Source organism: Loxodonta africana, chromosome 3 (genome assembly GCF_030014295.1).
Source record: "Loxodonta africana isolate mLoxAfr1 chromosome 3, mLoxAfr1.hap2, whole genome shotgun sequence".
Lineage (NCBI taxonomy): Eukaryota > Metazoa > Chordata > Mammalia > Proboscidea > Elephantidae > Loxodonta > Loxodonta africana.
Genome location: NC_087344.1, coordinates 56,373,978 through 56,393,322, shown reverse-complemented (window position 1 = coordinate 56,393,322; position 19,345 = coordinate 56,373,978). Strand labels below are relative to the sequence as shown.

Here is a 19,345-nt window from a genome sequence, read left to right as displayed (position 1 = left end):
TGTGTGCAGAGAGATGCTTTATTTGACAGGCTAGACAGAATGTCTTGACTTTAGGTAGTGAGCTCCTTGTCACTGGGGGTATACAAACACAATTGAGGGGGCCATTAAGCAATGATGCCACAGGGAACTGTCATTTGTTGAGTGCCTACTATGTCCCAGGCCCTGGGTTACATGCTTTACATATATTAACTCACCTAATCCTCCTAGTAGCCTTGTCACCCGTAAAAACCTGTAAAAGAAAAAAACGCCGTTGAGTCAATTCTGACCCATAGAGACCCTATAAGATAGGGTAGAACTGCTGCATAGGGTTTCCAAGGAGCGCCTTGGTGGATTTGAACTGCCTACCTTTTGGTTAGCAGCTGTAGCTCTTAACCACTACGCCACCAGGGTTTCCAGTAGCCTTGTCAGTTCAGTTTTATTATAGCCCCATTTTACAGATGAGGACACTAAGAATCAGAGGCCAAGGGACTTGCCCAAGTTTGCATAGCATGAAAAGAGCAGTGCTGGGATTCAAATTTAGGTCTGCCTGGCTTGAAAGCTTGCTCCTTCCATTGTAAAAAGCAAGCCCCCCGCTTCCAGGTCCAGGTTGAATATCTTAGGGGTAAGATCATGTCCCCAAATTGTCTGTGCCCTAGGCCAAGCATCATGATTTTAGAAAAATTTCATCTGTAACTAGAGCCTTGTGTGGCGCAATGGTAAAACACATGGCTGCTAACCGAAAGGTCAGGGGTTTGAACCCACTAGCTGCTCTGCAGGAGAAAAGACCTGGCGATCTACTTCCGTAAAGATTACAGCCTATGAAAACCCTATGGGGCAGTTCTACTCTGCCCTGTAGAGTCGCTATGAGTCAAAATTGACTCAATGGCACACAACAACAAAAATCAGAGTTAAATGAAGAAGACTTGGAATCCTTTCTCTTTCTGGAATGGGTAATAGGAACTCCTCTACCCAGTGGGAGTGAGGCAGAAGGCTCTAGAATCAAAATTCTTCCTAGGCATCCTGCCCTCCCCCCCCCATCTGTGCCATGCCCCTAGACAGATTTCCTTTGTCCTTGGACATTACAAAGTTAACAGCAAAAAAATGTAAAGATACTGCCCCAGAATAATTTTCACCTCCCCTCCTTGTTACACCATTAGTTTTAGCGACTGTTTATTGAGCACCTACTGTGTGCCAGATGATGGAATTCTCTGTTGGTCATGCCAGACCAGGTCCCATCCCTGATAAAGCTCACAATCCTGGGAAGGGGGAAGGAAATAGACAATAAAGTAAATTAACAAACTGCAATAGATACTGTATACTAACTATGGAGCCCTGTTGGTGCAATGATTAAGAGTTCAGCTGCTAACCAAAAGGTCAGCAGTTCGAATCCACTAGCTGCTCCTTAGAAACCCTATGGGGCAGTTCTACTCTGCCCTATAGGTTCACTGTGAGTTGGAATCAGTTCAACAGCAACAGGTTTGGGGTAAGGATATACAAAATACCGTAAAGGAGAAAACACAGTGTTGTAATAGAGAACAGTGGTCAAGTGCTTGGCTGCCAACCTAAAGGTCTACGGTTTGAACTCGCCATCTGCTCCTTGGGAGAAAGATGTGGCAGTCTGCTTCTGTAAAAATGTAGAGCCTTGGAAACTCTATGAGGCAGTTCTGCTCTGTCCTGTAGGGTTGCTATGAGTCGGAATTGACTCGATGGCACACAACAACAACTTAGAGAGGGTGGCTAGCACATTTAAAGAGGTGGCATTTAAGCTGAGATCTGAAACAGGAACCAGCCATGGGAAGAGTAGAGACGAGGAAAGAATGTTCCACACACAGGCCATGGCAGGTCAAAATGTCTTGGGGGAAGGGGAAGCTTGGAGAATTGGAAGAATCTGAAGGCCACAGAAGCTGGGGCCTGAGTGAGTGAGGTGGGGCAGCACAAGATGAGGTGGCAGAGCTGGGCAGGGGCTATAGGGACCTGGTAAAGGATTCAGATGTTCTTCTAGGGATGGCAAGATGAGTCTTATTTTTAAAGGCTCGTTGGCTGCTCAGTGGGTTGTAGAAGACAGGCATAGAAGCCGAGAGACCAGTCGGGAGCTATCGCTGTCACTCTCCTCGTGCCCACGGGCAGTCTCCTTCTAAACCTGTTTCCTCACACATTTGTGATTATGAAAACCCAATATGGGAATAAATGGAAATGCACTTTAGAAAGCTGAAAAATATGTGTAAAACCTCAGGGGATTTCACCTCTCATTAGAAGTGGAGGGCCTTTTGGGAAACTGCTGGGTAGATTTTTCAGGGTTCATGAGTGAAAGGGAGAATGTGGGGTACCCGGAGTCCCTATCTAAGTAGCCCACATGCAGCAGAACCCACTTTTCCAGGCTAGGGTCACAGAGGTCCCTGAGAGGCCTCAGGGGCTGGGGAGGGGGCACCTGCTTGAGGCTCTTGACTCCTGAGAGAGAGGATGGGAGGGAAGGTCACCTTCCTGGTTTTTTACTTGCCCCAAAACAATGGTTGTTCATGTTTTGGTTGGAAGGTCACTCCTTTGAGCATGGAGGCAAGCCCTAGATTTACACCCCACACCCCCAAAGTATACACACAGCATTTTTCATTCTGTGTCAAGGGAGTTCTCTGGAACTTCCTGAAACTCATTCATGAACTCTGGCTTGGAGACCCCTGAACTAGAGGAAGGGGGAAATGATTGGAGAGACCCCTGCCTTTTTTATTTCACCTTTTTTCCTCCTTTCTAGATCTGATGGGTAAGACCCCCTTACCCCAACCTAAGGGCTGATGGAGGGGGACCTCTCACTTACCTGCTCTGAGTCAAGTGGGGGCATCTTCCTAATTCTTGACTCTGTGGATCTGCCATTGGGAACCCCCTTATTAAAGCAGGACTTATTAGAAGGGTGGGGTCGCAGCTAGGCTCCTTCCTGCCAACTAGGGTCTTGTCGTGGAGAGCACCCTCTCTGGACCTCAGGGAAAAGGAGTGCCCTGTCTCATTCCCCCGGGTCTCTCTCGGACCGCAGGGGTCTACCCAGCGGGAGAGGGAAGTAGGGCGGGAAGGGGAGCCTGTCTCAGAGCAGGCCCCGCCCGCCCAGGCCGGGCTGCTGCTGCCGGGCTCTCCGGCCGGCCAGGCGCGCGGTAGTGGCGGCAGGGACCCGGTGTCACCGGACGCAGCATGTGGAGCGTGTGGCTGCCGCACCCAGTGGCCACCGCGCTGACGGCGCTGGGGGTGAGACACGGAGTTGCATAAGCGCGGAGGGTGCCCGGGGGGCGGGGACCCCCTCCCGCGCGCTGGCTGGTCCACGGGCCAGTCTTGGGTGTCCTGGCCGGGGCGGGGCGCGGCGGCTGTGGCAGCGCAGCGGCGCCCAGGGCGCTTCCCCATTAGCGTGCGAGAGCCATGGAGGCGCTGAGGGAGTCCGTGCTGCATTTGGCCTTGCAGATGTCGACCTACAAGCGAGCCACGCTGGACGAGGAGGACCTGGTGGACTCACTCTCCGAGGGCGACGTGTACCCCAATGGCCTGCAGGTAAGAGCCCGCCTGCCCCTCTCCTCCCCGCGCAGTGGCGCCCCGGGATCAAGCCCAGATCCGGCATGCGCGCAAGTGTCCTCCCTGCCAGCCCTGGAGCGGGCCGTGCCAACTCCGCAGGCAGACACCTCAGGGGAAACACGCGTCCTGGGCTCATGGGGAAGAATCCAGAATCCTTCCTGGAGCAGGCGTGCCCACGAGGCTCTGGGTTCCCTCCACCACCCTCCCCTGACCAGCTCTGCCTGTCACCAAATTCTCCAGGCCGCCTGCTTCTGGGGCAACAGCTGAGTGGGCAGAGTTGAAACACCCCCAAACCTGACTTGGTCTTTTTCACTGAAGAGGTGGTTCCAGAGTGGCAAAAGGTCTTGCCCAGGGTCACAAAGCCAGTTACTGGCAAGTCTAAAACTTTCCTCGTTTTAGGATGGAGAGCCCTGTGTCCCTGGAAGCCCCTCAGTCCCGAGCAAGTGGGATAGTTAATCACCCTATCTGGTGGCCATTACCGTTTCTTCTCTTTTCCTCCAAATACCTGAATTTCCTGAGGGGGAGGAACCCGTTCTCTACCCTCTCCCCCTGCCCCTTTTCAGCCTACTCAGCAACCCCAGTCCCTCCCCTCCCCAGGGTCTGCCCCTCTTTGCCCATCCAGTGGGGAGGGAGGCCTCACCATCTCCCTGCCTGGGGCAGAGCAATGGGTGAGCCTACATTCTGCTGTCTTCTCCTCTCCCTGTGGGGCTGGGTGGAAGGGAGTTGGAAATGTCAAGGACACTCAAGGGGGCCCTGAGACAGGGTTCCTGAGAAACCATCATAGAGGGAGGAGTGAGCACCTTGGTCCAGGAGAACTTCTGCCAGATTGGCCAAGGGAAGTATCAGGGAGAGTATTAGGGCCACCCATTGAACTCACATTAAATCACAACTCATCCTGAGGGCAAGCTTTGGGTAAGTGGAAACAGGCTCCCAGGCCTAACCCAACTCAGACGCACCTCTTAGAAGCTGAAATAGTAATACTTACAAAAGGAAACAGCATTGGTTTGAGTCCCTCCTCCAGGATAGTTAAATGCACCCAGGGAGACCAAAACTCAGAACCACCACTGCTCTCCCCACTGAAACATGGCACGCTTTACCTATATCATCAGGAGTTCTGCTGGTGCAATGGTTAAGCGCTCTGCCGCTAGCTGAAAGGTTGGCTGTTTAAATCTACCAGCAGCTCTGCAGAAGAAAAGACCTGGCAATCTGCTCCCGTAAAGATTACAGCCTAGGAAATCCTATGCGGCAGTTCTACTCTGTCGTATCAATGGGGCCGAATGAGTTAGAATCGACCCTATGCCACACGACAACCTACATCATCTTGCTTAACTGTCAGGACCACCCTCCTGAGCTGTGGGATTGCCTTCCCCATTTACAGATGAGGAGACTGAGGCTCTCAGAGGGGAAATGACTTGCCTTAGGTCCTAGAGGAATGAGAGCTCAAACCCAGGTCTGCTTGGGACCTCTTCCCTGTGGGCCCATCTCAAGAACAGGACATTGGATTTCTGTGGCAGCCACTTACGCTTCACAAATCAAAACAGAATCTAATCAGCAATCTTTCTGAGTCTCATCTTTCACAGAAGGTTCTAAATATATCATCAGCACAGAAGCATTTGGAATTCACAACAAAAATAGTATGCCGTGTTGTTATCATCATCCTAACAGCAGCCCACATGTTATAGCCTTTTGCGCATCACAAAGTATGTTCATCCACGTGAGGCCGCCTGGGGGAGAGGAAGGAGCCCTGTCTCTGAAGCTGGGGACCTGGGTTTGAATTCTGACTCTACTCATGACCTTGGGGAGCCGATTAATCTCTTGAGCCGTAATTTCCTCACCTGTGAAATGGGAGTTGGAGAAAGTGAGTGCAAAACACACAGCATGGGGCCTGCTAGAATTATGGCTGTTATTTTTATGACCTATGAGGTAAGGGTTGCTGTTCCCACGTTACAGATGATGAAGCCGAGTTTCAGAGAGAGGGACATTCCTGTGGTCACACAGCTATCATGTGGGTTGGAGTTCAATGTTGCTTGCCCTACACCAAGCTGCAGAACTGGGCACATCTTCAGCTTTTCATGAAGGAAAGCCAAAAAGGTTGTCCCAAGAATTTGGGCCGTTTCTGTGGGTACCCAGCCTGGCTTGCCCTGACCCTTCACAACTTCCCCAAAACAAACTTGAACTAGCTCTTAGCTTGAACTAGCTAAGAATCAAGAACCCATGAACCTCAATTTACAAAGCAGTGGTCTATTAATTTTATGCTTTTAATATATTTTTTCCTCAACGAATTTCCTCAACAATGCTCATTTGTGAAAGAAAAAAAATAGAGTAAAATATAAAAAAGGATTAAAATAAGAACAGTAATCCCACCATCCGGAGCTAACCACTTAGCATTTTTGGCATGTTTACTTCTAGTGTTTTATATGTGTGTGAATGTTTTTAAACATAATTGAGCTCACTGTAAATACACGATGTTGTACCCTGCTTTTTTCACTTAATGCGACTTCATAAGAATTTTTCTATGGGGTTGAAAACTTTTGAAACATGCTGCTATTAAAGATCATAACACCTTATGGTACCAATATAAAAAATGTGTTTATTTAGTCTGCTGTAGTTGGACAAATTGGCCAACTGTACCTGAATTTCCTAAAGGGGAGGACCCTGTCCTTTGCCCTCTCTCTTCCTGCCCCTTTTCAGCCTACTCAGGAAGCCAAGTTTTCCCTTCCCCAGGGTCTGCCCCTGTAGAAATGTAGCATGCCCCACCACTTCCCCAGAGCTGTGAGTGAGGCTGCTTTCTGCTCTCCTCTCCTTGCAGGTCTGGGCTGGGACAGTCCTGAGCAGGACCTCAGCCCTGGTGGGCTTCAAACCCAGGCAGGTGGGTGGGAGGGAGTTGGCAGTCATGGACATCCAAGGGGGCCCTGTGTTGGGGCTCCTGAGAAATACTATGGGTGACCGTGTGTGTTACCTTTTCAGGTCATTTCCTGTGTACTGGTTGCTAGAAACACAATTGTTTCCTCGATTTTAGACTTTTTAAAACTGGCAATGCCCCCCAAATCGCTCTCCCTTCACAGGAAACTATAAAAATAACCCATTTGCTTTTTAAGGCTTGGAAGCCCATGGGTTCTAGAAGCTCCAAAGTTACCACTACCAATAACCCATCAAATAACAACATATAATTTTCATTCAAACTTGCCACTTTTATTATCGAAGGTGCTAGCAAACTACGTCAAATTTAGCTAGTGAAAAAAAAATTTAGAGCAAAGTTCCTCCTATGTCTCACCTGAAAGGGTTTTTCTTCTTTCCCTTTATCTCATATTTTAGGCACAAATTACTTGCCATCCACTAAAATTAGTCACTTGCGGACCAAGCACAGAATTCAAAGCCAGACAACAGCCCTAACTTGAAGCCCTGGCTCTGTCTCCTGTGAACTGTGAGACCTGAAAGCAACTCAAGCAGTTTTCTTTGTAAAATGGGGTTAATACTATTAACCCACCTCTCAGAGCTGTTACACAGATTAAACAGTATAAGTGAAAGCATTTTGTATAGCGTTCAGAAAGTAGATGTGCTTGTTACCAGGCTTAGTATTGAAACCCACCATGCGTAATATCTCAGTCATGCCCTAAATAATAGCTTTTGCCTCCAAAGCTCCTGCTCTGCTAAACCTGGCTGCCTGACCCCCCTAGCCCCCAGTACACACCATTTCAGCAGCTTGAAGGGAAATAACCGAAGTTGTTATGCTCCCATCCTAAACTGGGGAACAGATGGCCACAACTATTTACTGAAACCTTTGACACTCATCCAGTTACTTCTAAAAAAAAAAAAAATTTTTTTAAGAAAAAGGAAAGCTGAGATATTAATTCATTCTTAGTAGTATTTTTCTCATTTTTCTCTATGCACAGGGCTGTTTCTTGAGGAGGATTTAAGGGACAGTTCCACCCTGTACTTTAAAAAGACCTCTCTCTCTGCTTACCAGGAGGTACTTCCAACTCCATTCAACTCCATCCACCTGTTAGAGCATTATACTCCTGGCTGAAAGTTGTTCTACAATGGGAGATGGTCAAACCTAGGGCCTCATCCAGTTTCCTCATTTTAGAGACCGGAGACTGATGCCCACAGGGGCAATGCAACAGGTAATGCTGTAAGCTGTTACCAGTAGTTGGAAGAGAGTCAACTGTCGGGGCAGGGGGCAGGTAGGGCTCAGGCAGGAGCATGGGAAAATGAGAGGACATTATAGTTTTGCCCTCAACTGGCCCCAGTGACCTCAGCTGGAAGTCTACTTCATGGAAACTTAACTGGACGGAACTTCCCCAAATGGACACCCTCGATAGGCAGGGTGCCTCATTGAGCAAGCTGTCACGGTCTGCCTGCTGTGAAAGGCTGACTCCAAGCCTGGTCCCCCTGCCAGCTCTCACAGAGGCCAGCCAAGCTCCTGGACTGCAGGGGGTCGGATCCCTGCCAAGCCCTTGGCCAAACTACTCCTGTTTGCTGTTCCGTGCAACCTAGGTCTTAGGGGTAGGGGGAGTTCTGGCCATGGCTCAAGAGAAGCAGCCTCAGGGAATGCCTCTGCCTTCCCTCCTGACTCCCTGCTTCCTCTGAAAATTGGGCTCTGCCCAGCCCCCACCCTTCTGTTGCTGGCTTGTCTCCTGGACCCCAGGCTGTGCCCTGTCCTGGCCTGCAAAACTCGTTCTTGCTCTAAGCCTAGGTGAGCCGAACACTCACTTCTGTAACCAAATATTTATCCCTCATTAGAGCTTTGTTTCCTTGGCTGTGAAAACCCTGGGAACTCCCGGGCTGCACAGCCTGACTCTCTTTCTCTCTCTCAGTTTTTCTTTCCTTCTGTCTCTCTCTTCTGAGGGCACCCCTTTCTCTGCCTCACACGACAATACGGAGGAAATTAAACCTACCAGTGAGCTGAGTGTCTTCTGTGATTCTCAACTCCATCCTTCAAGCATCAGTTCTGCTCCTTGGCTGATGGTCACTTCCCAGTTACCTCGCCTGAGAGGGATTAGGCTGCTTGCCACTAATCTTCCTATTCTCCAAGTCACAGCAGACCAGTTTCTCATGATTGACATGCCTTCATTTCCAAAAAGAGTGAAAAAGCACCAGCATCCTCCCCACCTGGGACCTCATCTCCCAGGCTCCTCCGCACCATCCTATGAAAGAGGCCGGGCAGGTGTGCCTGGGGCTCAGGGAGGCAGCCTTTAGGAAGCAGTGCTCTGACTTGCACCCTGGCCCCTTCATTGCTCCCAGGAATGTGTGGACAGCCTCTTCCAAAGAGCCCTTGTTCCCAGCACAGCACCTCTAGCTGACTCCCTTCCCATCCTCCCCAGGAGGATGCTTCTGGATTCATTCTGCCCTCAGAAACAAGGGCTTATCTAGAAACCACGAGGCCCTCCGCCTGGCAGCACAAGTTGAATGAAGCACATTGCAAAGGCTAAAAACCCTGTTTTCAAATTCCGCTTGCTCTTCCTGCCTGGAACTATGAATCTTTAATTTAATTCTGACTTAATTCTAATTTAATTTCACAGCAAACACCATCTGTTTAGATTCAGCACTTAGCTTGACATCAGACAGAGAGGCTCAGCTCCAGGCTCTGTGCCTCAGGGGTAGCGCTGCCGAAAGAGGACAAGGCTGCCAGTTCTGGAGAGCTGGGCTGTCCCACTGTCCTCCCTCCTCTCCCCACCCCTGCCCCACCCACACTTCCTGTATTTCTTCTAGAGCTAAGACTCATACTTACCCCTAGGGATGTTGTGAGTATGAAATAGCATACTCAAGCAACAAAATAGAATTAACACAATGCCACAGACACTTAGTACGCAGTCAAATGTTAATCATTTGCCATTGAGTCAATTCCGGCTCACAGTGACCCTAAAGAACGGAGTAGAACTGCCCGATAGAGTTTCCAAAGCTGTACCCTTGATGGAAGCAGACTGCCACATCTTTCTCCTGCGGAGCGGCTGGTGGGTTCGAACTGCTGACCTTTCAGTTTGCAGCCAAGCACTTAACCACTGCGCCACCAGGGCTCCTAACTCCCTTTATTTCTTCTTTCTTTCTTCCCCTTTCACCTTCTCAGTTTGCTCCTTTCTTTGTCCTCCTCCTGGCCATCTCTATGCTCTCCATACCATAGTATTTCTCTGTCTAAATAAGGTGGAGTTTTCCGGTTTTCCAGCTCTGACTCGCTGTGCTGCCCAGAACCTCTCAGGCTTCCTAGATCCGGCACCAGGCAGAGGGGTGCCTCTTAAACCAAGGTCCCACTGCCTCTTCACCTTGTGCGCATGCACACACACACACCTCCCAGTAGCTGAGCTGTGATAATGGGGGGACTGAGAGGCCTCAAGGAGGAGGAGGGGTGAGACAGGTGACAAGTCTAGGAACAGACTGACAGCAAGAAGAGTGAAATAAATGTCGGTACCACCAGGTGAGATAGCACGGGCTTCATATCCTCTGGGGCCCCTCTGATCTCTGGTCCCCAGGGTAGATTGTATGAGATAATTGATGTCTCTGGAAAGCACTTTGTAAACTTGTGAACTTTTGAGTGTGGTGAACACATTAGCACCCTCCCAGGCTGTGTGTCTCTGCACCAGGCCCTCGCAGCCCAGAGTAGAGTAGCATGGTCAGAAGGTTTCATTTCTCACACTTTAAAAAAGGTTCTCAAGGAGTTTCAGAAGGCTGCGTCCCTCCCTCAACCTGACACTGCTGCTTTAGCATCAGAGCCTCCTGGGCCGCTGAAGGGCTGGGAACAGGGGTCAGTCAGACTGGACCTCTTCAGAAATAAGACCAGACCTCAAATTCCTTTTCTCGGTTTCCAGGGATCCAGCCAGGCTGGACTGTTTTAGAAATGACACCAAGCCTCAAGTTCCTTTTCTCGGCTTTATATTTAGAACCCACTGTTTCTTCCACAGAGAGTACATGTGTTCTCCTTTCTCTGGTCATCAATTCCTACTCGCTTCCTGCGCTGAGAACACCCAGTGATGACTACATGGTACCCTTCCCTAAGGTGACCTGCCTCAGACCCCCAGGTGCCAGACTCCCACAGGACTGAGACTTGGCTCCTGGGAGCAGGCGCCACTTCAGCTGTTTGTAGAGCCCTTTGCAGCTCAGAATCTGGGTCTCCTTTTCTTCCCAGTGGCTGCCCCCTCTCCCTGCTCTTTGACAGGCTGGGACAGCCTCCTTAGGAGTCTCCCTGCCTCCATACTCACTCCCGTCCAAGCCTTGCTCCTTCACCTTAACCTTTTCCAAAAGGATAATCTAATCATGCCACTCCGGCCCTCAGGAAAAAGTGCAAACTTGTTAACCTGGCTTACAGTACCCCTTAGGATCTAGGCTTTGCCTTCCTCACCCTTCCCGCATTCACCTCTCTAGCTCCTATGTACTGTTGAAGATCTAGTCAAGGCATCACCCCTTCCAGAAAGCCTTCCCTGACTGAACCTTGCCCACCCCTGTCTGTTTCTTTATCTGTCTCCCTGCTGTACTCTAAGCAGCTGAAATCGAGGCAGCCTGTCTTCCCCTCTGTATGTATGTTCAGTGTGACCCTGAGTCAGTGCCACATGTTCACTGAACGAAGCCTCACCTTCAGGAGACCCTTTCTGTCCTGGGGCCCTGGGTTTTGCAGGAAGCACCCCTAGGAACCCTGAACTGGCCTCAGGTGTGAAGGGCCTGGGCTGAGGGCTCTGAGTGCTGGTGGCTGGTGTGTCCCGTCCTCGAGCCTGGGAGGGCCCTGCCACACTTCCTCTCATTGTGCCTCCCTTCCTGTTTAGCTAGACTGTTAGGCTGGGGGCATTTTCCTCCCATTAAGGACCTGTCTGGAGCTATTTCTCCTTGCATCTCCCCCAACATCTCCTAAGACCCAAATCTCTGACCCACTTGTGGCCTCTAGAGCTGATAGGGACACAGCTCTCTGGACCTCAGTTTCCTCATCTGTAAAAAGAGAGATAAGAATGCAGCCCTTATGGGACTGTAAGGGGTTAATGTGCTAGGGACATCTGTGCTCCTGGATAGTGCCATCAGTGTGAGCATGGTTGTGGCATCCATGTCCCCAGCCTGGTGGTGTGGGGTTCCAAGGAGAGCCCAGCTGGACACTCCCTGGATGCCTGTGAGTCCAAACATCCTGTTCTTTTTTGAACTTCTTACAGGAAAAACAGAGAAAAGCTGGGTTTTTTTTCCCCTTTTCCTTCCGCCCGTATCCGATGACACTTAAATACACGGGCCTGGCTGGATTGAGCTACGGACTCTCTGATGCTTGGAAGCAAATCCAAGCTGCTGAGCAGGGTGGCGGATCCTTTCCTAGATTAGGGCTGAGTCCGTGGGAACCAGACCACCCCTGAGACCCAGGGTGGCCCTGATGTCTCCCCAGGGCCTGGGCCTGCAGCGGAGCCCCATCTTTCTGGGGAAGGGGAGCACTGGGCTTATATTCTCCCCACCCCTCTCACCTCCTTCCCTGCAGGTGAACTTCCACAGCCCCCGGAAGGGGAACAGCCAGAGGTGCTGGGCTGCCCGGACCCAGGTGGAGAAGCGGTTGGTGGTGCTGGTGGTGCTTCTGGCGGTGGGGCTGGTGGCCTGCTTGGCAGCACTGGGCGTCCAGTACCAGACAAGTAGGTGCCTGCGTGTCATATCGTGGACTTGGCTCACTTCTGTCCCTGGCTCTGTCCACTTGTCCAAGGTCAGGGGAGGTCTTCCCTGCTCATGCCAGGAGTGGCCTCCAAGCCCAAGAAGGGGATGTAGCCTGGAGGGCTCAGGTTGCTGAGATAGACCAAGACCTGGGAGGCGGGTGGTGTAAAGGTTTTGGAGACAGAAGGATCTGATTTAAAACCCTGGCCCAGCAACTTATTGGCTGTGTGATCTTGGACAAGTCACTTGACCTGCCAGAGACTGTCTGTGTCTTCTCTACTTTAAGGGGGGGAAACAGTGGTCAGTTTGGGGATGGCTTTGAGGGTTCAAGATAATATGACATTCCTGGTGCCTAGTAGGGCTTCTTTAACCTCAGCTCTAAGTACTGTTGTTGATAGGAGGTGGGCTGATTAGATACACAGGTGGTACTGTCTGCCATTCTTAGATCCAGTAAAATGGTAATCAAAAAAAAAACACCCAGTGCCGTCCATTTTCTGGATACTTCCCATGGTCCAAACACTACCTTACAGATGTGATCTCATTTCCTCCTCACAGCAACTGTGTGCAGTGTGGTTACCTTGGGCCCCATTTTACATCTGAGGAAGCTGAGGCTCTGAAATTAAGTGACTTGCCCGAGGTTAGAGGGCTGGGGAGAGAAGGAGAGGGGAGGCTGGAATTCAGCCACAGGCCCCGCCTCCCTGGGTAATCCCAGTGTGTCTGAGTGTACATGCTGCTCCCAGAAATGGCCTTTCAGCTCTGAAAAAGCCCTGTCCTTAGAAAGCTGCCCTCCGTGACCCAGTTGCCCTTTGTGTACGTCTGTAATGGATGGATCTCTTTGACCTTGTGTATGGTGACATGGAGAGCTTGGCTTTGACCACACTGTCAGGACTCTAAGGCTGGCTCTCTGGGCCTCTAGCAAGTGCCTCATACAGGCTTAATGCTCAATAGGCATTTATGGGGCTAGAAAGAGTGGGTTCCAGTTACAAACAAGGATGGGGAGTCCAGCCAACTCCAGGGTCTCTCCCCCTCCCCTGTGCCCCAGCATTTAGCTTTCTGATTGCAGATGGCCCACCTGGTTAAGGGGCATCTGGGGGCTTTCCTTAGGGTCCCACCCTACCAACTTGGTCACTCGCCCCTTCAAAGAGACCATGAGCCTTCACAGGATTGGGAAACTTTCCCCCAGATTTGGTTGAGCCCATCCCCACTGTGAAGTTGTTGGCCTGCATAGGTGGCCCTGCTGGACTGGGATGGGGAAGAGCCTAGAGACTTCATTTGAGTCATCCTTGCCTCCGTTCTGGCTCAAGTACATATCCATTCATTCATTCATTCCATAAACATTGAGTGCTTACTCTGCCAGGCACTGGGCTAAGTATGTAAAAAAAAAAAAAAAAAAGTATGTAGATGGTGCTTAAAAAAAAAAATAAGTAACTAATTATTTAAGTTTGTAGATTTTTTTGTTGTTTTTGTTTTGTGTTTTACCAAATGTGCCTCGTATTGTGCCTAGCCCAGCAGGTCCTGAATGCATACTTGATTTATTGATTCGTGGTTTCCAGCCCTTAGCCATATGTGCTTGACCTAATGCCTGCATGCCATAGGTATGCCAAGAATTTGCAAAGCAAATGATTAGAGGAACTAGGAGGAGGATTCGACCTGGGGCAACCTTTTTCTGCTGATCACGCTCACCCTAAATCAGCTTCAGTTCAGAACACTCTGTCGGTCCAGTCTGGACCCTGGCCAGCCTCGTCTGCCCAGCTCTTGGCCCTGCGTGTGGGAGCAGACCAGACTCCAGCAGCGAATGTTGCCTCTAGGTGTTCCCAAGGTATTTCTTCACCAGAAACTAACAGGGTGCCCCTGTGGGCCAGCTCCTGCTGATCAGGCCCAAAACACGTCTGCTGTTATTCCCAGATGGTGCCCACAAAGGTGAAGTCCTGTTCCATCTCTATCCCAGCTCAGGGCTAAGGAAGGGCTTTCCCTAGGCCCAGAATTGGGTGAGAGGGACATCCCTTCTTACCAGATGGAGCCAGGCAGGGGATCAGGTGACCCCTGAGTCAACCCACATGATCTCGTGGGCTGCAGTGGCCTGGGAAAGCAGTGGCCACCCCAGATATCAACACCCACCTCGTTACCCAGCAGCAGGTGCTGGCATCAGCCACATCTGACCAAACACCAGTCCTGTCAAGGCAAATCCTGTGATGATTCTGAAGGACCTACCTGTATATTACGTCCGGACACTTGAGTACATATTTATCCCCGTTCCTGCTGCACCCTCCTCTCCAGACACTGCAGGGGCTTTTCAAACAGCAGCAGGAAAACAACCAACAAATTCTCCCAGAAAATCCTCTAGAGTGTCTTTCAGAGTGTTAAGGCCAGGTGCATCCAGACGAGTGTCTGTGAGTTAAACCTGGGACCTGCCCCTGCCTTCTTGACTGACCATACCTGGCCTGAAGGAAAGAAATATTTTCTGCCTCCATGTTTGGTGACCAAGTGTTGGACAAGCTCTTTCATTCATTCATCATTCGATCATGTATTCATTCAACAAACATGTGTTGAACAACTGGTAGGTGCCAAGTACAATGCTGGACAAAGGAAATATAAAAGCAAATAAAACACTAGCCCTACTTTCAAGTTAACAGTCTAGTAGGGGAGGTAGACAGGTGGATGGCCATCAAGCACTGCATAGTCTGTGCTGGGACAGCGGATATCAGGCAGCCAATAGACCCAGAAGAAGGGGGACTAGCCCAGCTGGAAGTCTGGGAAGGTTTCCCTAAGAAGATGGAACGTGAGCCAAATTTTGAAGGTGTTGACTTTGATGTTAGTTGAGGAGGACCTGGAAACCATTAATCAAATATGCAGTAGCACCAGCTGAGCCAGGCATATTTGGTAAGGAATCTACAAACCATTAAATAGACAATTAAATAATCAAACAGTTTCATTTCTAAGCTTCACCTGTGCACCTAGCCAAGCGTTCCTGGCTGGTGCAAACGGTTAATGAGCTTGACTGCTAACCAAAAGTTTGAAAGTTGGAGTCCACCCAGGGGTGCTTCAGGAGAAAGACCTGGCCAACTACTTCTGAAAAATCAGCCATTGAAAACCCTATGGAGTACAGTTCTACTCTGACACACATCAGGTTGCCATGAGTTGAAGTCAACTTGGCAGCAACTGATATTTTTAGGTGCCTAGCCCAGTGCCTGGCAGAGTAGGTCCTCAGTGAAGAATTCAAACCTCTGAGACGGACTCCTTGGGACTGACTTCTTATTTTGTTTTTAAACCCAAGTTCCCTTATGATAACCACAAAAACCTTATTCTCTCTCTCATGTGCACACACACACACACAGAGATTCTGATGTGCCCCTGAAAACCACTCTTTTCTAGTCTCTCTTCTAGATAGTCCCATCAACCGAAATTTTGTCAAGCTTTACTTCCTATATTTGTTGTATAACAGTAGGAATTCTTTTTCCTTTCCAAATACGAAATTATATCCTAATAGTCAATAGGCTTTTTCAAACTTACGCAGACATCCTCTTCTCCCCCAGCCCCATAAAGATTCTGATACATCCCCTAGTCGGGGAGGGGGAAACACAACTCCAATTAAGATGATCTGATCTGGAGACATTTAAAATGGAGTCATATTCCCTACCGTTTCCTCTCTATATTGTCTTACCTTAACCAAAACCAAGCCCATTCCCTTCGAGTCAATTCCAACCAATAGCAACCCTATAGGACAGAGTAGAAGAACTGCCCCATAGCATTTCCAAGGAGCAGCTGGTGAATTCAAACCTCTGATCTTTTGGGTAGGCAGCCATAGCTCGCCATAGCTCTTAACCACTGTGCCACCAGAGCTCCATTATCATACTTTATAGCTCAATATTTTTTTACAATAATATTTTATTGAGTTTTTGGTGAAAGTTTACATAGCAAGTTAGATTCCCATTTGATAATTTCTACACAAATTGCTCAGTGACATTAGTTATATTTATCTAAATGTGTCAAAATTCTCTTTGTGTTCTGTTTGTTCCCTTTCCAGTACTCTAGTTTCCCTGTCCCCTTATCTTCTCATTTTTCCTTTTGAGTAATTCTTGGCCTTTTGGTCTAATACTGATGGTTTTTAAGTAGGGCACCAATCTTATAGATAATGTCCTTTATTCTGTGTGCCACTCTGCTGTTTCATCAAAAGGTAATCTCTGGGGCTAGGATCAGTTCTAGGTTTAGAGAGTATCTCAGGGTGATAGTCTCAGGGAGTCCTCTATTCTCTACTGTTCAAGTTTGTCTAATTTTTTTTTTAAATAAGAATTTGACTTCTGCTCCACGTTTTTCTCCTGTTCTACATGGGAGTGTCTATTGTGACCCCAGTCAGAATGGTCAGTGGTGATGGCTGGGCACCATCTAGTTCTTTTGGTCTCAGGGTAGATAAGGTTATGGCTCATGTAGACTTGCTTCTTCTCTGAGCTTTCAGTTGCCTTCTTACTGCTTTGCTTCTGGTGACTAGAGACCCATAGTTATAAATAATTTTTTAATTGTACAGTTATCTCAAAGCAAATGTTTACCTCAAAATCCAGAAACTCTAATTTTTCAGCTGTTGTGTAGCTCCTCTGAGCCCTAAGTCAGTCTGAAGGACCTTGTGTTTGTCATCAGATATTAATAAGCCCACAAGTTAACCACACAAGATTGGCTGGATTATGTTTTCTGAGTAAGGTGAAGACTGCCCCTGCCAGTCCCTGTATTCTGTTCTGCTCTCTAAAGATTGGCCTGGGAATACCTATTTTTTCAATACAAAAAATTATAGGAAGTAAAACTTGACTAAATTTCAGCTGATGGGACTATCCAAAAGAAAGACTAGAAGAGAATTATTTTCAGGGAGGGGGCACCTTAGAATCTGAGTGCGTGTGCATGTGCGCGTGTGTGTGCACGTACACGAGAAAAAGAGAGAAAGAAAAAGAATTAGGTTTTTGTTGTTATCATCAAGGGCATTGAGGCCCCATCCCCAACCATTCAGCCCCTCCAGACCAGAGGACATGGGTGGGCACACAGGAAGGCAAAGACAGTAAAGGGAGAGGGGTCAAGCACACTGACCCCAAACTTCTAGCGTTTCTCCAGTCACTTCTGCCTGGATCTCTGTCCAATGGGACATGAAGAGCCAGAGGGGAGGTCGTGTGTTAGGAACATCAGCCCCCATTCACTGAGTCTCAGGTCTGATCTCTCAGACATGAAATTAGTTCATCCTCACAGCAGCCCTGTGAATTTGGTCCTGCTCTTTCTTCTTCCTGTTTTCTAGATAGAGAAACCGAGGCTTAGAGAGATGATGTCACTCAAGTAAGGCTCACAGCAGGAAGCAGAAAGCTGGGATTTGAACCCAGGTCTAACAGCCTCCCTGCACAGTGGGGAAATCAAACTCGCCATCGCCAGTCAGGCCACCCACCAGCCCCTTTGTGACTGGGAAAGCAGAAGACCACAGCGCTGGAATTGACACCCCTGGGTTCAGACCTTAACTCTCCCATTCAACTTTGTGACCTTATTTGGTTCACTCTCTCAGAGCCTCCATTTCCTCATCTATAAATGGGGCTATCACCCCTGTATCTGCTGCCCATTGTGACGCTTAAATGAGATCATGACTGCGTGTGAAGTATCTGGCACGCTTGGTGTTCAGTAAACAGTCCCTATTGTCTGCAGCCCGGCTTGTGTCAACAGATGATTAGGCTGCGTCTGTGTTCTTAGCGCAAGCCCGGGTCTTCGTCCCAGTCTCTTGCAGTCAGATTTGCCTTGCCCCTCTGATCGGACCACTCCTGAGGCTGCCCATGGTCTGATTTAGTTTCTTTGCTAGAGCCCACCACTATGGGTCCTCACGTGCCTCGAGGCAGAGGTCTGTCCTCTTCCTTTCCTCTGGCCTTTGGACAGCCCTCACCACCGCTGCCCTGAGTCCTCTAAGAACCTGCTCAGAAGCTGCTTTCTCTGCTCATTTGTGTTTTGGGGGCATGTGTAGCATTTGGCAGCCCTCTCCACTGACCAGCTGTACCAACTGCTGTCCCTGCTTACTCTGGCATCTGGGAGGCAGGGCTTCCCTGCCACCTGACAATGTGGGGCAGTTATCACGGGAGAACGTAGTCGGTGCCCAAAAAGTACTCTCGCCCGGCCCATAGTGGGAAGAATGTGGTATAGTAGAGGAACAGCACGGCTCACCTCCCGGATTGGCCATTAAGCAAGATTCTTAGCCTCTCTGTGCCTTAAGTAAAAAAAATGTATAAAAATGGCTGTAAGTAAACCAGTCTGTTAGGATTGTTCTGGTTTTGTTTTTTGAGGATTCAGTGAGGTAACTCTCCTGCCTCTGAGTGATTTTTCATAGCTCCTGTCTCCTATTCCTAATTGTTTTTTCTTCTCCCTAAGTCCTGGCACCATCTTGTCTGCACGTAGTAAATACTTTATGTTTGCAAAATGTTGTCTTTTGACTTATATAAATGTTTGTATCCCTAACTAAATCATTAGCTCTTAGAAGGAAAGGGCTATGCCTTTTATAGCCTCACACCACACCACACACACATACACACACACACACACACCCCATACCCAGCAAAGAACCTGGAAGATACTCAGTAATTATTTTGTTGAATAAATGAATGCATGAATGAGTGAATAAATTTGTTGAATGCCAGGGGCAGAATTTAAAAACTCAATGAATATTTGTGGAAGTAAGAGAGGGAGGGAGGAAGGACTAAGAGAAACACTTTGGTTCTTGGTACTTTTTAAAGCCGTAGAAAGGATTGTAGGCAACTACAATCCAGGGTAAATAAATCAGAAATAAAACAAGTGTCTGATTTTATGAGCCAGGAGATCGTAAATCTGTTGAAATCATTTTTCTATAAGGGCCTAGAGATCATCCAGTTGCAAATCTTTGGTCAGGGCCAGATGGGACGTGTCATCCCTGGGCCCAGGCCAATTGCACTATGCTCCCCCAGACTCCTCCCTGCCCGCCGTTCACTGGCCTCTTGTCCTGACAGGAGCCCCCTCAGTATGCCTAAGCGAGGCCTGCGTCTCAGTGACCAGCTCCATCTTGAGCTCCATGGACCCCACGGTGAACCCCTGCCAAGACTTTTTCACCTATGCCTGTGGTGGCTGGATCAAAGCCAATCCCGTGCCAGATGGCCACTCGCGCTGGGGGACCTTCAGCAACCTCTGGGAACACAACCAAGCCATCATCAAGCACCTTCTTGGTAAGCACTCAGCAGGG

General features: G+C 49.1%; 1 protein-coding gene and 1 long non-coding RNA gene across 7 annotated transcripts in view; one reads left to right on the top strand and one right to left on the bottom strand.

Moving 5' to 3' along the window:
- Window positions 1-19,345, top strand: part of ECE1 (endothelin converting enzyme 1) — a 139,494-nt gene that overhangs the window by 69,360 nt on the left and 50,789 nt on the right. For 4 of the 6 annotated variants that reach the window (XM_010593029.3, XM_023551945.2, XM_023551946.2 and 1 more), the window contains exons 2-4: window positions 3,418-3,504; window positions 11,963-12,110; window positions 19,116-19,328. In XM_010593029.3, the coding sequence (XP_010591331.1) occupies window positions 3,418-3,504; window positions 11,963-12,110; window positions 19,116-19,328 (448 nt within the window). Of the gene's footprint in view, window positions 1-3,138; window positions 3,208-3,417; window positions 3,505-7,441; window positions 7,650-11,962; window positions 12,111-19,115; window positions 19,329-19,345 lie in introns of those variants that run through there. The other 2 variants (XM_010593028.3, XM_023551949.2) reach the window with 2 other exon arrangements.
- Window positions 185-9,212, bottom strand: LOC135230703 (uncharacterized). The gene is made up of 3 exons (XR_010321317.1): window positions 8,424-9,212; window positions 1,165-1,235; window positions 185-229 (listed from the first exon to the last, which is right to left on the bottom strand). It is a non-coding gene; the product is annotated as an uncharacterized LOC135230703 (long non-coding RNA).